At 40.6% G+C, this 14,769-nt stretch overlaps 1 protein-coding gene across 1 annotated transcript; it reads right to left on the minus strand.

Annotated features, from left to right (window-relative positions):
* Positions 1–2,543: 2,543 nt before the first annotated feature.
* LOC126500602 (pulmonary surfactant-associated protein A) lies at positions 2,544–6,542 on the minus strand. The gene is made up of 5 exons (XM_050140617.1): positions 6,403–6,542; positions 5,660–5,854; positions 5,339–5,458; positions 4,561–4,638; positions 2,544–4,186 (listed from the first exon to the last, which is right to left on the minus strand). Exons 2-5 carry the CDS (start codon positions 5,829–5,831, stop codon positions 3,810–3,812), a joined length of 747 nt encoding a protein of 248 aa, XP_049996574.1. The 5' UTR covers positions 5,832–5,854; positions 6,403–6,542; the 3' UTR covers positions 2,544–3,809.
* Positions 6,543–14,769: the final 8,227 nt, after the last annotated feature.

Below are 14,769 nucleotides of genomic sequence, written 5' to 3' on the forward strand. Positions count from 1 at the left end.
TTCATATACATATACACATACATATATACTCATATGACCTATTCAGTCTGTGTACTGCTACCTGCATATGTGCTTTCAGGACTGACAGCTTGGCCCTGGACAAGGAATTAGTGTACTCATCCCTGGGGAAGACCCCTTCTTCCACTCCATGGTTTCCTCTGTTTCTAGAGTTCTTTGTGTAGAGTTCAGGTCAGGTCTCCCATTTCTTTTTTCCTCATGACTCAGTAAAATCAGATCTCAGTGTTCAGCACTGAAGTACTTCTAGAAGTGGGAATTTTTTTTTTTTTGCTTGTTTGTTTTGAGACAGGGTTCCCCTGGGTAGCCCTGGCCTGGATGCCCTTGAACTCTCCACGTAGACTAGGCTTCAAACTCAGGAATCCCCTAAGTACTGAGATTAAAGGTGTGTGCTGCCACTGCCCAACCTGAGAATAATAATGTTATCATCATCATCATTATTATTATTTAATTTATTCCTTTGTGTTTGTTTTTGAGACAGGATTTCTCTGCGTAGCCAGGGCTTTCCTGACTATCTTGGAACTCAATCTATAGACCAGGCTAGCCTCAAACTCACAGAGATCCACCTGTCTCTGCCTTCCTCCTGAGTGTGGGGAGGATTAAAGGTGTGAGCCACCTCTTCCAGCTTGAAAATGATTTTTATGCCTGCCTTGGATGGTGAGCCAGGGAAGCTGAGGGAAATTAAGCATCCTTATCCAAACAACTTAGAAGGATGGTCTCATGGGCACAATGGGAGAAAGAATATTTTTCTTATGCAAGTTCCGAGGTCACCTAAGGGTGGCCAGCTCCCTTTTCCCACTCTAATCCTCCTTAGGCTAGAAAGGGGGATGGGTAACACTCCCAAAGAGGAGACTCATCTTTGCAGGCCCAGTGGTGGCAATCTTGGAGTCTTTCTTCAGACTCAGAACCTCCTAGTTTCAGCTGTGCCCTGGAGGCCAATACCCAGGACCAGAAGCTGGCCTCCACTCATGTTTCTCTTTCTCTGTGCAAAGAGACCATAGCAAGTGCCAGAAAATCATCTGACAAAGTTCAGCACACACATTCCTGATTTAAAAGAAAAAAAAGTACCTTGGTCTCTGTGGCTGAACATTCCAGTCCTGAGAAAAGAACTGAAAATAAACCTTAGCAAACCAAGAAAAAAGGGAGCTTCTCTACCTTGGTACCAAGTATCTCTTAGAAACCTAAAACATGCAAATTAAAAAATAAAATCAGCATTCAGAAAATGGGTTTCATGATGATGTTTTCATAAAGGCATAATTTGTACTTTGCTATACTACCATCTCTTGGTCAGTCTCCCCTCTGATCTCTTTCATCCCTTAAGTCCCCTACCTGATTTCATGGTGTGTGTATGTGTGTGTGTGTGTGTGTGTGTGTGTGTAAGATAAACATAGTTTTTACATATAAAAGAAAATGAGGCATTTTTTTGAGTCGGGCTTATTTTACCCAATATGGTGGTCTCCAGTCCATCAGTTCTCCCACAGATGACATAATTCTGTTTCTCTTTATGTTATAATATGACTCAATTCTGGTCATATGCCACACTTTATTTGTCTATTCGTCTATTGATGGACACCGAAGCTATAAATTAGCTAATGGGAATATTGACACAATAAGTGGGGATATACATGTTTCATTGTGTTATATCAACCATCTACTCAGGAAAGATGGAGCAATGCACTTTCAATGGTGAAATAATAGAAAACTTCCTGGAACACATTAGGAGAATATGCACATATATATGTTTGATATGCTCCAGTGGATGGCCCCACATCCATGCACACATAAGCAGCACCGAATGAATTTAGTGGTTTAAGAAGAAGATGAGGAGATTTAAAAATAGAGGAGGGGGGACATGAGGTCAGGAGATAGATGGGTAGGAGAGATCAAGAGGAGTTGGAAGACAGAAAGAGCATGGATGTGATCATATTTAATTATATACATGTATGAGATTCTAAAATTTTATAGATATAAATAATATAGGCAAGGTACATACACATGTATTAGGAACAAGGAAAAATACCATCATTTGTAAATGCAATGGTTAATGTGTAACACATTAAAGATTCACCTGGATTGAATGTATTAAGAGAAAAACAAGACTCTAAAATGTTGGTTGGGTATAAGATCAATTAACAAAAATTATGCTTTCCCTGCAACCAGCAATATCTGACTAAAAATGTGTCCAAATAAAACTATAGTAACAGTAGCAAGTAATGTCATAAAAATAGGAAAGGGGCCAATATCAACTTTTAGAGCTTTAGACTGTCTATATAACTGGGAATATATGGTTTTTTCCTGTTTTTCCCCCTCAGGCATCCCTCAACAGCTTGTATGTGCAGCCCTAATCACACAGAACAGACGGATCAGCTTAGCAGTTAATGTTTGAGAAAGTGTAAGCAACATTCCTCCACCTGGCTTTGTCCTGGGCTTCCTGCTGCAGAGAGAGGGTCAGACGGTGGAAGCACAGGAGCTTTCTAGAGATAAGAGGTACAGATTGGCTGTCCCCTCAAGGCATAGTTACACTGCTGTGACTACTTGGGGTGTGGATCATGGTCCCATTCCACATAGCTGAGACTAGAATGGGTCACATAATCCACCTTGTGCATTTGAGACTGGAATGACTCATAGAAACCTGCACCTTGAATTCCACCTTCACCCATGGCACAGCAGATACCTGAGCAGGGGTGGAAAAGATGCTATCACTTCTCACCGTGGACCACATGGGCTCAGACCTGGAGTTACCTTGACATCAGCCATCAGCATTGATGTCATGTTATTCCAGATACCTCTTTAGCTCTCGTGGCCCCTAATCTGGTTCTGTAAAGATATATTAGCTGTATTAAATTATATCTAATAACAAATGTTATCAGTGTTTGTCAAGGTACTTGGTATCAGCAGTCCTTGTTGTAGTAATTGATATGGGTAATAATTTTGGTAGGTAGAGTAATTGCAATAATCACTTTATTTTCATCCCACAGATCATGAAACAGTCTCAAAGGAAATAGTTATCCCCAAGATAACCTAACACCTGGAATATTGTTGAAAAATAGCTGATTTGGTTCATAAGAGGGGGGAAAAACGGAATGCAGTTAATGATCGCAGCTGTGTCCATTAGTAGGCAACTACTTAGTTAGGATCTGGGTACAAAGGGTAGTTCTCTTAAAATCCAGGGTAGCTGCTGTTAAGTCAAGAGTCTAAATTGGCACTTCCGGACCCAAGGGAGGGGACTATACATGTCAACCAGGGAAACTGTTCCACCAGTACTATACTGTGGCCCTACCTAGCTCCCTAACATCTATGAGACCATGTTTTATCGGAAAGCCTGGGTGCAGGTGATAGGGAATATGGCCTAGTTTCACACACCAGGCTTTGCCAGAAATTCCTTTTGTCTATTTTTAGGTTTAACTTTAACTTCTAAATCTTATGGCACTAAGAGGGTGACCTGCAGAAGGATAGAAGGGGCAGGCTGTGTAGTTTAGAGGACCCTTTCATGCTGGGACATCAGAGACACCACTCACAAATGAAGAAACTGGACAAGGTGAGGAAAAAGAGGCCTCCATCTCATCGTGAAACCAAGGTTGACATGAGTGAATGCTCATAATGTACTCAAATGAGCTAATGAGTGTGGAGAAAGTTTAGGGCCCATGTGGGTTGACTGCAAATATTGCTAATTCTAATAGTCACAAAAAAAAATTGTTGAAAGGAAGTTGTAGCATCCTATGGGTCAGGGGCGATCACCAGGATAGAGGCTAAAAAACCATGTGGAATTTTATCTTTTTAATCTAAATGCTTGATCAAAATTCACAAATGGCCAGGCGGTACTGCAGGCAGCCCTTATCATTCCATTTCCCATCTGTATACATCTCTACACACTTCTCTTTGCCCGTACCCCTGGGCTCTCCCGGGTACCAGTTGGTGTAGTTCACAGAAGTCCCATCCAGGTATTGGAACTCTCCAGGGATCTTGTCTTCAACCATGCCCAAGTAGGCATAGATGTTGTACTTGGTCACGATGCTTGAGATGGCCTCGTTCTCCTCTGGGCTCCTTGGTACAGCAATGCTGCCACCTGCTCTGGTGCATGTCTCTCTAATGGTATCGAAGTTGGCTGACTGTCCATTGGTGGAGAAGACTTTCTCTCCTACGGACAACATGGATCCTTGCAAGCTGAGGACTAAGCAGAGAAGCCTGGGTTAGACCACTGACCCTTAAGCTTTCTCCATAATCTCTCCATCTCTGTCTTTCTTGGTGCTTTCCCTTCCTTTCCCCAGCCTCGTTTCCCCAGTCCATCTCTGTGTTCTCTAATAGATATCTCTGGATAGACAACAATTATTTATTGACAGAATCTACAGTTTCATGCTTTCTTGGGAGCAAATCCATGCCCACTTCTGTGTCATTCAAAGACAGTAGAAAAGGAAAGCACCTTTCCTTTCTCCAAAGCCCCATGTCTACACTTGCCAGGCGTTTAGGTTCTGGATTCTGGAACTGAAGACTAGAGGGAAGCATTAAGACATCTGTGCTTGATGACACCTTCAACGGTCCCCTTACCTCCCATCATTTGATGCATCTTATGTCTGATCTCGAGAAGATCGGTCTGCAGTTCCTCATCCTGGTAAGCTGGAAATCCTGTGAAGACCCCACAATTTCAGGATGGGGGAAAGCCTGCAAAGAGCTCCGCTTGCCACCAAACAGGTATTCCGCCAGCGACAAGGCCAGAGTTCTATTATCTAATGCTGTACACAGAGCCCAGTCCCTAGTTATAAGGGTTCAGAAGTTTCCATACTCCTACACACCCATTTCTTAATGCAGCCTTGAGCCTGCTCTGCTTTCCTGTATCCCTTGACTGGCCCTGCATGCCATGCTCATCTATGTGTTTTTCTGACTGAAGAAAAGGACCCCCATCTCATACACTCTACCAAGACCAGCAATGAGGACCTCTGAACTCTCCTGATGGGCTGCTAAATTGATCCATACCCTAGAGCTCTGTCAGCATGCATGATTCCTGATCACGCTGTCTGCCTGGATTCCAAGTTCATATAACTTTGCCTACCTTTCAAGATGTCCTGGAACCTCATTCCTAAGAATGACCCCTAGGCCTCCCAGTGGTGCTTCCCTTCCCCTATAGGACACCATGTGTCCCTCTGTCTGCAGCCACAATGCTTGTCAGTCTCTGAAATGTGTTACTTAAACCCCCATGGCTTCTCTCTTCAACTTCCTAGTTTCTTATTTAGGTTGAGCAGTATGCCTTGGACCCTTCCTACCATTCCTCATGTGACTGACAAGCTGGACCATATTACCAATGACCGCTGCCCCCAGCCCTGCTCACCTGGAAGACCCCTCTCTCCGGGCTCTCCCTTGTCTCCACGTTCGCCAGGGGCACCAGGGGCTCCCGGCATCCCATCACGCCCAGGAAGACCTGGCATTCCTCCAGGGGGGCCCATGGGACCTACAGAGTGAAGAGGACACAGACATGGGGACCTTTAGCATGTGGGTGAATCACTTGTCTCTCCATGGGAACCTTGAAGACACAGACTACAACCTAAGGACTCCAGAAAAGCCCCATCATCTAGTACCCTGTACAGGATGGCTCTCATAAAAACAGGTCCCTGTCCCCAAGCTAAAAATGTAGTAATCATACAGTAAGTACCTGGAAGTCCAGGGTCACCTTTGATACCATCTCTCCCATCTCTGCCAGGCATGCCATGGTTTCCAGGAGTGCCAGGGATCCCAGGACTTCCGCCACACACTTCTGTCCCATTGCACTTGATACCAGCAACAGCAGCCAAGAAGAGGAAGAAGGCCAAAGAACATAACGACATGGCTGCTGCTCCAGAGGCTTCTCCTGCAGGAGGGAAGGATTACCAACCCATCTGTAGCATTAACGTGGCTCCCCTCTGCCACGCCCCATTCTTGCTGCACTTTGCGGGCCCCAGGAACAGAGTAGATCATAACAGATAAGCAGATACAGTCAAGAGTACCAACAAGACCCAAACTCTTCCCAGTCAGAAACCCCCAGGAGCATCTATTACCTAACAAAGTCTTACACTCCAGCCCTCCAGCTTCAGATAACATGATCCTTGATTGGAGGAGTAGAGCTCAGGAGAGTCAGGGGCCTGAATCCTCAAGGAGATTCTTTTCTGTTCTAGCCTGACTGCCCTAGAGAAATCCCTGTACCTCTCTGACCTAAGCTGACTCTTATGTGAAAGTCCAAATAAGGCTGTCTATTAGCTGGTCTGGCCCTCCGTATTTTAAGTTACTCTGTTTTGGGTTCTCAGGAATCAGAGAGCCAACGACAAACAGTGATGAGCAGGGTTCATGGTTCCGCCAAAATGTCAGCAGTATGCAGTACCTTCCTGTCCAGTCAGTCCTAATTAGGTGTGTGGTTCTTACCTTCAGAAAATCAAAACCAGAGGACACCCAAGCGCTGGTGGCCAAGCTCACGCGCACGCAGCCCACAGGTGGTGTGGCTGTCTGCCTCCAAGTCAGAGTATATATGTGGACAGCATCACTTATAGACGTGCAGGCTGTCAGCAGGCTGTCAGCTTTCCCCACCCTCAGAGTCCCTATCACAAGGGAGGGCCTGGCAGGAAGCAGACATCTCATTTACACAGCTCAGTTTCCTTCAGAGTACTTCGCAAGAAAAGCACTTAGAACCCTTGAGCAGAGCACGGAATCTGCAGGAAGCAAACTCCAAGTGTGTGGGAAGGGAATCTTTGTCTCAAAGTCGCCCCTCTCTTCTGAATTAACACCGCTGGCTGGCAGCACAGACTGAAAACCTTTACCCAGGTTCTGATGAAGATCCACTAGCACTCAGAAAAGAAACAAAGCATCAGAACAAGCCTGACACAGAAACATGGCAAAGGCTAGCTACTCTATGCTCCACCATTGGCCATAGAAAAGAAAGCAGAGAGCAAATTATAATGCTGAAAATTGATAAAGGTATCAGGAATTAAGGAGATTAAATAAAGGAGGATCAGAAAAAAGAAAAATGAAGCAAGGTTAAATAAAAGAATGTAGTGGGAGAAAGAAGAGGAAAGAAGCAGACCAAGACACACAAAAAAAGTCTAAACACACAAATGTAGTTCAAGGTGAGAAGAGGAAGAGATGAATTGAAAAATGCTTTTCAGAGTAAAGTACAAAATAAAGTACAACGCAAGGGCAGAAGATGGCTCAGCCAGTAAAGGGCTTGCTGTGAGACTGCATCCACATCCAACATGATGGAGCGGCAGTGGTCCTCTGGAGTCCCAGCTGCCCTCTGTCCAGATGGAAGTGGATAGAGGAGAACCCGCTGAAGCTCCTTCGTCAGCTAGCCTGGAGTGCACAGCAGAGATCCGGACCCTTATGAAACAAGGTGGAAGGCAAGGACTGATGCTCTAGCTGTCCTCCAGGCTCCACAAGTGTGCAGCACCATTTGCATGTCCACGTTCACGTACACAAACATGTGAAGGAGATACAGAAACAACCATTTGCACATTAAAAGAGATCCAGCACCTTACCAAGCAGGGAAATACGAAGCAACACTATCATCTAACAAGCCAGAGGAAGAGCAACAAGTGCTGGGCGCACAAAGAAACTTTCCAGCTCAGAGTCTTCTAGTTGAGTGGAAAATAGGACAGTGGTTTTGGAAGACACTTTGGGAGCTCCCCAGCATATTAAACAAATAATTGTTCTTATGATGCAACATTTCAATCCCTAGATTTATACCTAAAATAATTGAAAATAGGTATTACAAAACCTGTACACAGCTGCTCAGATCCAAATGGTCTAAATAGCCCCAGTATTTATTCATGACCCACTGATGAGCAAACAAAATGTAATGGCGCATTATTTAGGCAAAAAAAAGGACAAAAGTAAGGATTTGTGCTATGATATGGATAAACCTTGGAAGCATTTTGCCAAATGAAAGGCACAAAAGACAATACATATAATTATTCTAATTATATTAAATGTCTAGAGTAGGCAAGTCATCCAGACAGAAAGTAAATAGTCATCACTAATGGGTAAGGGATAAAGAAACTGAAAGTGACCGTTGAATATAGGGTTTCTTTGGAGAAAAGATAAAAATATTAATTCTGGAGTTAACTTTGGGGATCAATATGGGATTTTCTCAGAAAATCTACCTCAAGAATCAGCTATATACCACTCTTGGGCATATATCCAAGGGGTACTCAACCATACCACAAGGACACTTGCTCAACTATGTTCATAACAGCATTATTCATAATAGCCTGAACCTGGAAATAACTACGGTGTCCCTCAGTTGAAGAATGGGTAAAGAAAGTGTGGTACATTTATACAGTACAATATTACTCAGCTGTTAAAAACAATGACGTCATGAAATTTGAAGGCAAATGGATGGAATTAGGAAAAAAGTCATCTTAAGTGAGGTAACCTAAGCTCATAAAAATAGTATGTACTCACTTGTAAGTGGGTATTAGCTATAAAGTAAAGGATAACCATGCTACAGTCCACAGACCCAGAGAGGCTAGGTAACAAGGAAGGTCCAAAGGGGAACACATGGATCTCTCTGGGAAGAGGAAATAAAAGAGAGCTTGTGTATAGGCTGGGAGAAGTGGGGATGAGAACATGAGAAATAGGATTGGGGGTGGATGGAGGGGAAGAATACTGAAAGAGATGACAGGAAAAGGGGTACATCTCAGGGTCAGACAGAAACCTGGTACAAGGGAAACTCCCAGGAATCTATAACGATGACCCCAGCTGAGACTCCTAGCTTGCTGCTGCCATGTTCTTACAGTATTTGGCATTATGATTACTATGTAAAAGAATAGTATTGTATCTAGTATAGTGTGATTGTTTCTTGGGAAAATCCCACTCCTCGCTGGGCAACTTATTTGCATATCATAATGAAGATGATTTTTTTATGTTTTAATTTAATTAATTTATTGTTCATATGAATAAACAAAAGAAATAGTTGTACAATCTCACATATCTTAACAAATAAAAACAGTGTTAGAAACTAACAGAGAAATTAATATTGTTTGTTTTTCAGAATAAAGCAGTAAACCATCACTTTGTAGTTAGTGCTTCCCAACTGTTTTCCTACCTCAAATATTCTATTCCATTTATAAACATTGTATTTATATAGTACTTGCTTTTCAAATCTGAGTACAAGAAAGATTAATAATTAAAACTGTTAAAGTAACTATACCATTTTTCTAATACATGAAAAAACACAAGCTTTTGTGGGCAGAATAGTAATACTGGTGCTTAAATTTAGCAGATAGTATTTTCAATCCATAGTTCAGAGTCTTAGTAGGTTGCTTTTTTTCTTATTTCTTAAATAATTACTTTTATATTACAAAACAAAGCATATGTTTATGTGGCCAGCATCATCAAGATTCCTGCAGATGAGATGGTTCGTTGGCCCCAATGAGAATTCAGCACAAAACTACTCAAGATAATGGTTGCTCTCAGAGTGTCCGAGGCAGAATCGCAAAGGAATGAAGTCTAGAGAAGCCGTGACATAAGTTGCCGTCATGTGAAATGGCAGTCACAAAGAACACAGGACAAGAGTAATTTCCCTGTGTTACAGCCGCAGACAGCATCTGTGAAACACGCTCGGTGAAGTCATGCGCTTCTTCTTATGAGTATTCCCCGGCTAAGACACAGCCCAAGTCTAAAAGCAGGTGTTTAGAAAAAAACAACATATTTTACTCTTTACGCAAACTGAACCAATCTTATTTTTAAGCTTGTGAGATTCTTTTTTTTTTGGACAACAAACCAGAGCCAAATTTCTAAATAATCTTTTAAATAGCAGTAGGGCCCTTTTGTATTACTTCATATTTCAGGGTTGGTGATTCTTATTCTTAAGATATGAACGAATGTCTTTCATAGTCCACTAGTGTTATGTTCAATGGATTCATTGGCAGGGATTTTATATATGCTCTGTGGTTTGATTACTAGATTTTCTATTCAAATTCTTTTTAATAGTCCAAATGCAGTTAGTATTTAAATTATTTTCTTAACATAAATTCCCAGTGGGCTTTGGGATGTAACTCTGAGTTAGCGTCCTTCTCCATCAGGTGTGAAGTGGTTTGGCTATGAATAGAGAAAATAAAATATCAGTAAAAAGATTACATACTTTTTTCTTTGAATTATTTATTTAACTTTCTTTATATTTATATTTTGTGTTTTTCACATCATGCTTGCATTTGATCCCATTTTTTCTGGTTCCTTAGTATCCACCTTTTGTCCTTGAAACCTCCCTCACAAAATAAAATAAAGTGAAATTCAAGAGAAAAAGACAAAGAAAAAAAAAGAAAAAAATCTTATCATAGAGTCACAAAGTAAACTGTTTTATCCCTACATCTTTTCTCGCAAGTGTTCACTGTAGAGTGTTTGCCCTGGTTCGAGGGTTCTGGTTTCTGCTACACTATCAGCGGCTGGGCCCCCACTGGAACTCCTGTTGCATATGGTGTTGTTGCCCTATTTTGTGGAGATCTTGCAGTTTTAGATCCGTAGGATGAGCTCATTCCCATGTTCTAGCGGATCTGTTCCTGCCCCTCAGTATCTGCAGTACTCAGGAGATCAGGTCCTGCACTATGCCTGCGCAGCGCAATAGAGCAGTCCCTGTTGGTGAAGGTGTGTGTGTGTGTGAGCCAGCCCCAAAGTTGTGAGCACGGAGGAGCTATCAGAGAGATGCCCCTCACCTTACCTATCCCCTCTCACTGCCTGAGATATAAGAGGAAGCTGACCCTCCCCCTTACCAGCTGCGGCACTTAGGAAGGTGGGCCTGCTCCTTGCCTGGGCAGCACAGGAGAGCGGACCTTGTTGGCCGAAGTTTGGGTGAGCTGCCCCTGAGGATGTGAGAGTGGGTTAGCTGGTCACACCCCTCTTGTCTGCCTTGTGGTAGTGAGGGCAAGGGAAAGATGCCTTCCCCCCTTGGTCCCTGCCATCTACGGTGGCGAGGGACGTGGCCCACTTACCAGCGGCAGCACTCAGGAATGTGGACAATGCACCTTGCCTGGACAGCACAGCAGAGCTGAGATAGGGATGCAGGTGAACCGGCCCTGAGCGTGGGAGATCGGGCTCCACCTGTCATCTGCCATATAGCGGTGCGGATGGGTGAGAGATGCCCTTTTCCCCTCCCCCTTGCAGTCTGGGGCAGGTGGGAGAGCTGGCCCTTGATCACATTAGCAGGAGAGATGTCCCCGCCCCTCACCAGCTGCATCACAGAGATTTGTTCATCTCTGTGGCCTTGTTTGTTGTCGCTCTGGTTGGTGGTTAGTTATTAGTCCCCATTATTATTTGCAGCTTGCTGGTTTTCTGTATTGAACAAGACATATTGCCTTGTTCACCACTCCTCTCATATTTATTATTTCCTATAGACTTGTGGAAGGGGGGGGTCTTTCTTCTTCCGTGTATAGTATTCTTTTAAATATTTATGCAGTAGTGGGACGGTTGTCACCAGTTGCCTTAGGTTGTGATTTGTTATGGTGGCTTTATTTATCTATCAATTTTAGAAGACAGCTTTGCTAGGTACAGCAATCTTGGTTGACAGCTGCTTAGTTCCGGAACTTGAAATATGTCATCACATATTTTGCAGGCTTTGGCATTGCTGAAGAGAAAGATAACTGATATTATTGTGATATGTTTGCTTTGGAATGGGAGTTATCATTTTTATATTACCACTTTAAATGTATTTTATTTGCATTGTAATTTTTACATCTAGTTTATAACATATCATGGACAGAATTTTCTCTCATCATGTCCATTTGTTGTTTTAAATTCATGTTCATTTGATGTTTTAAATGGCTCTTGTTTTTCAATATCAATCTTTTCCCCTGGATTTGATAAGTTTTCTGTTGTGGTTTTATTGATGAAGTCTATACTGTTAGAGTTTAGTCTCAGTTCTTTCTACTCTATGAACGCTTTCATTATTTTCTCTTTTTAAAAAAATCGTAGTATATATTCTGGTTATAATTCCCCTTTCTTTACTTCTCCAAATTCCTCCTCACCTCCCTCCCTCCTATGAAGATTCTTCAGTTCTAGCCTCCTCACAGTACCCTGTGCATCCATAAACACATATTCCATTTCCTTTTCATAGGGAGACCTAGCCCTAATCTCTGTGGTTTTATGTACTGAGTTAATCATTGGTTTAACATCTAATGTGCATATATAAGTGAATATACTGTATTTGTCTTTATGGGTCTATTATACTCTCACATAGGATCATATTTTTTTTGGTGTAGTCCCATCTGTTTACTTGTGAATTTTATGATTTCTTCATTTTTTTTTTGAGGTTGAGAAATGACCTATTGTGTAAATATTTTGGTTGTCCATCCATCTGTTGAAGAATATCTAGATTTTCCAATTTCTGCATATTCTGAATATAGCAGAATGAACACAGTTGAACAAATACCCGTGTGGAAGGATGAAGAATCCTTTGGGCATATGCTCTAGTGGAATCTTGAAGTAGATAATTTCTGTCTTTCTGGGGAACCAGCACAGTGATTTACATAGTGACTGCTTAAGTTTGCACTCCCAACAGAAATGCATGAGTTTTCTCCTTACTCCCCACCCTCATCAATGTGTGTTGTCATTTGTGTGTTTATCCTGGACACTCCAACTAGTGTGATATGAAATATCAAAATAGTTGTGATTTTTATTTCCCCAATAAAGAGGAAATAAAAGAAATAACATTTTTTTCAAGGGGTTTTCAGACATTTGGGTTTCTTCTTTGGAGAATTCTCTATTTAGATTTGTACCACATCTTAAAATTGTTTTATTTCATTGTTATTTAGTTCTTGAGTTCTCTATAATATTTGGATGAGTAGAGGGGGTGAGAAGAAGGAGGAGAGCAAAGAAAAATGTATAGCTCAACAATAACAATAAAAATATAGTAAAATAAAAAATTAAAAACAAAAACATATTTGGATATTAGCCCTTTATTGAATGGGTGGTTGATGAAAATCATTTCCCATTTTGCAGCCTCCCACTTTCTCAGAAATTTGGTGGACTTTGCTTTGCAAGAAGTTTTTGGTTTCACAGGGTCTTATTTATTAATTATTGAGCTTTGGAGACTGATCTTGGTAAAATGGTCACCTGTTCTATAATAATCCTTCTGATCCATAAACCTGTAAAATCTTTACAGCTTCAGAAACTTTCAATTTATTTCTTTCATGTAGAAGTCTTAGACTTGCTTATTTAGTATTGATATTACCCAAGTATTTATTTTTGAAGCTATTGTTAATAGTATTGTTTCCTCAATTCCTTCTCAATCCATCTGCCCTTTGTATATTGGGGGCTACTTTTTTGTGTTTTTTTTTTTCAATCTTTTTGTGAGTTAATTTTGAATCCTGTTACTTTTCTTAAACTCTTTATCAACTGTGGGAGTTCCCTGGTAGAATTTTTGGTCACTTATATACACTATCATATCATCTACAAATAAAGATACTTTGACTTTATCCTTTCAAAATTCTATCCTTTTTTATTGCCATCATTTTTCTTATTGCCCTATCTAAGACGTCAAGCACTATATTGAATAGTATGGAGAGAACAGATTTGTTCCAGATTTCAGAGGAATTTGAATTTCTTGCCATATAGGTTGATGTTGGCTATTAGCTTGCTGTAACCTGACTTTATTATATTGAGTTATGTACCTTGTATCCCTATTCATTTTAGAACTTTCATCATGAAAGCCTGTTTGATTGTGGCAAAGTTTTTCTTTTCTGTATCTAATGAGATAATCATGTTTTTTATTTTTGTATTTGTTTTTTTTTTCTTTCAGGTTGTTCATGATGTAGATTGTATTTATCGATTTACATATATATTGAACTATCCTGTATCTCTGGAATTAGACCTACTCGATTATGGTGGAATATCTTTAGGATGTGATTTTGGTCAATTTTCAAGTATTTTATTGAGAATTTTGCATATGGTTTAGATATCATGTTAAGTGCAGCCTCATAAAATATATCAAGAAACATTCCTTCTATATCTGTTGTGGTTAATTTGAGGAATATTGGTGTCAATTCTCCTTTGAAAGTCTCGTAGAATTCAACCCTAAATCCATTTGGCCATGTTTATTTTTGGTTGTGAGATTTTTGATTATGGCCTCTATTTCACTAGGAGTTATATGTCTGTTTTAATTGTTTATTTGATCTTGAATCTACTTTTGTAAGGGGTATGTATCAGAAAACATTTCCATTTCTTTTTAGATTTTTCAGTTGTGTACAATAAGTTTTTAAAGCATGTTCTTGATTTTTCTACATTTCCCCCATGTCAGTTATGCCTCCATTTGTCATAACTAATTTTGTTAAATTGGATCTGTCTTTCTGCCTTTTAGTTCAGTTGGATAAGTGTTTTGTCAAGTGTGCTGATTTTTTTCAATGAATCATTTTTTTGTTGTTTTATTGATTTCTCTTTATTGTTTCAATTTTATTGTCTTTGGTTCCAAGCTTGATTATTTTTGGCCATGCATTCCTTTTGAGTGAGAATTCTGCTTTTTTGTTCTAAAGCATTCAGGTATGCTGTTGTTCCCATCATAAGAACTATCTTTTTTTTTTTTTTTTTTTTTAGTTTGCTGTGAACTTGCCTCTTAAAACTGCATTCATCCTGTCTGATAAGCTTGGGTATGTTGAGTTTTTAATTTTAATTCAATCCTAGCAAGTTCTTAATCTCTTCCTTATCTCTTTTCTGACCTACTTTTTCATTCAGTGGTGAGTTCTTTTTCCATGAATTTGTAAACTTTCTGGTTTTTTTTGTTGCTGTTATAGAATCCAGTTTTAATTTGTA

This window comes from Alexandromys fortis, unplaced genomic scaffold, assembly GCF_014885135.2.
Source record: "Alexandromys fortis isolate MF-2015 unplaced genomic scaffold, M_Fortis_MF-2015_v1.1 scaffold_46, whole genome shotgun sequence".
Classification (NCBI taxonomy): Eukaryota; Metazoa; Chordata; class Mammalia; order Rodentia; family Cricetidae; genus Alexandromys; species Alexandromys fortis.

What these genes read in the sequence shown, in the direction of transcription:
- LOC126500602 (XM_050140617.1), bottom strand. Translation starts at nt 5,831, where the DNA reads ATGTCGTTATGTTCTTTGGCCTTCTTCCTCTTCTTGGCTGCTGTTGCT. An exon ending in CGGAGAGAGGGGTCTTCCAG is followed by an intron (nt 4,639 to 5,338) that starts GTGAGCAGGGCT and finishes GGGTCTTCACAG; the next exon opens with GATTTCCAGCTTACCAGGAT. An exon ending in GATGCATCAAATGATGGGAG is followed by an intron (nt 4,187 to 4,560) that starts GTAAGGGGACCG and finishes TTCTCTGCTTAG; the next exon opens with TCCTCAGCTTGCAAGGATCC.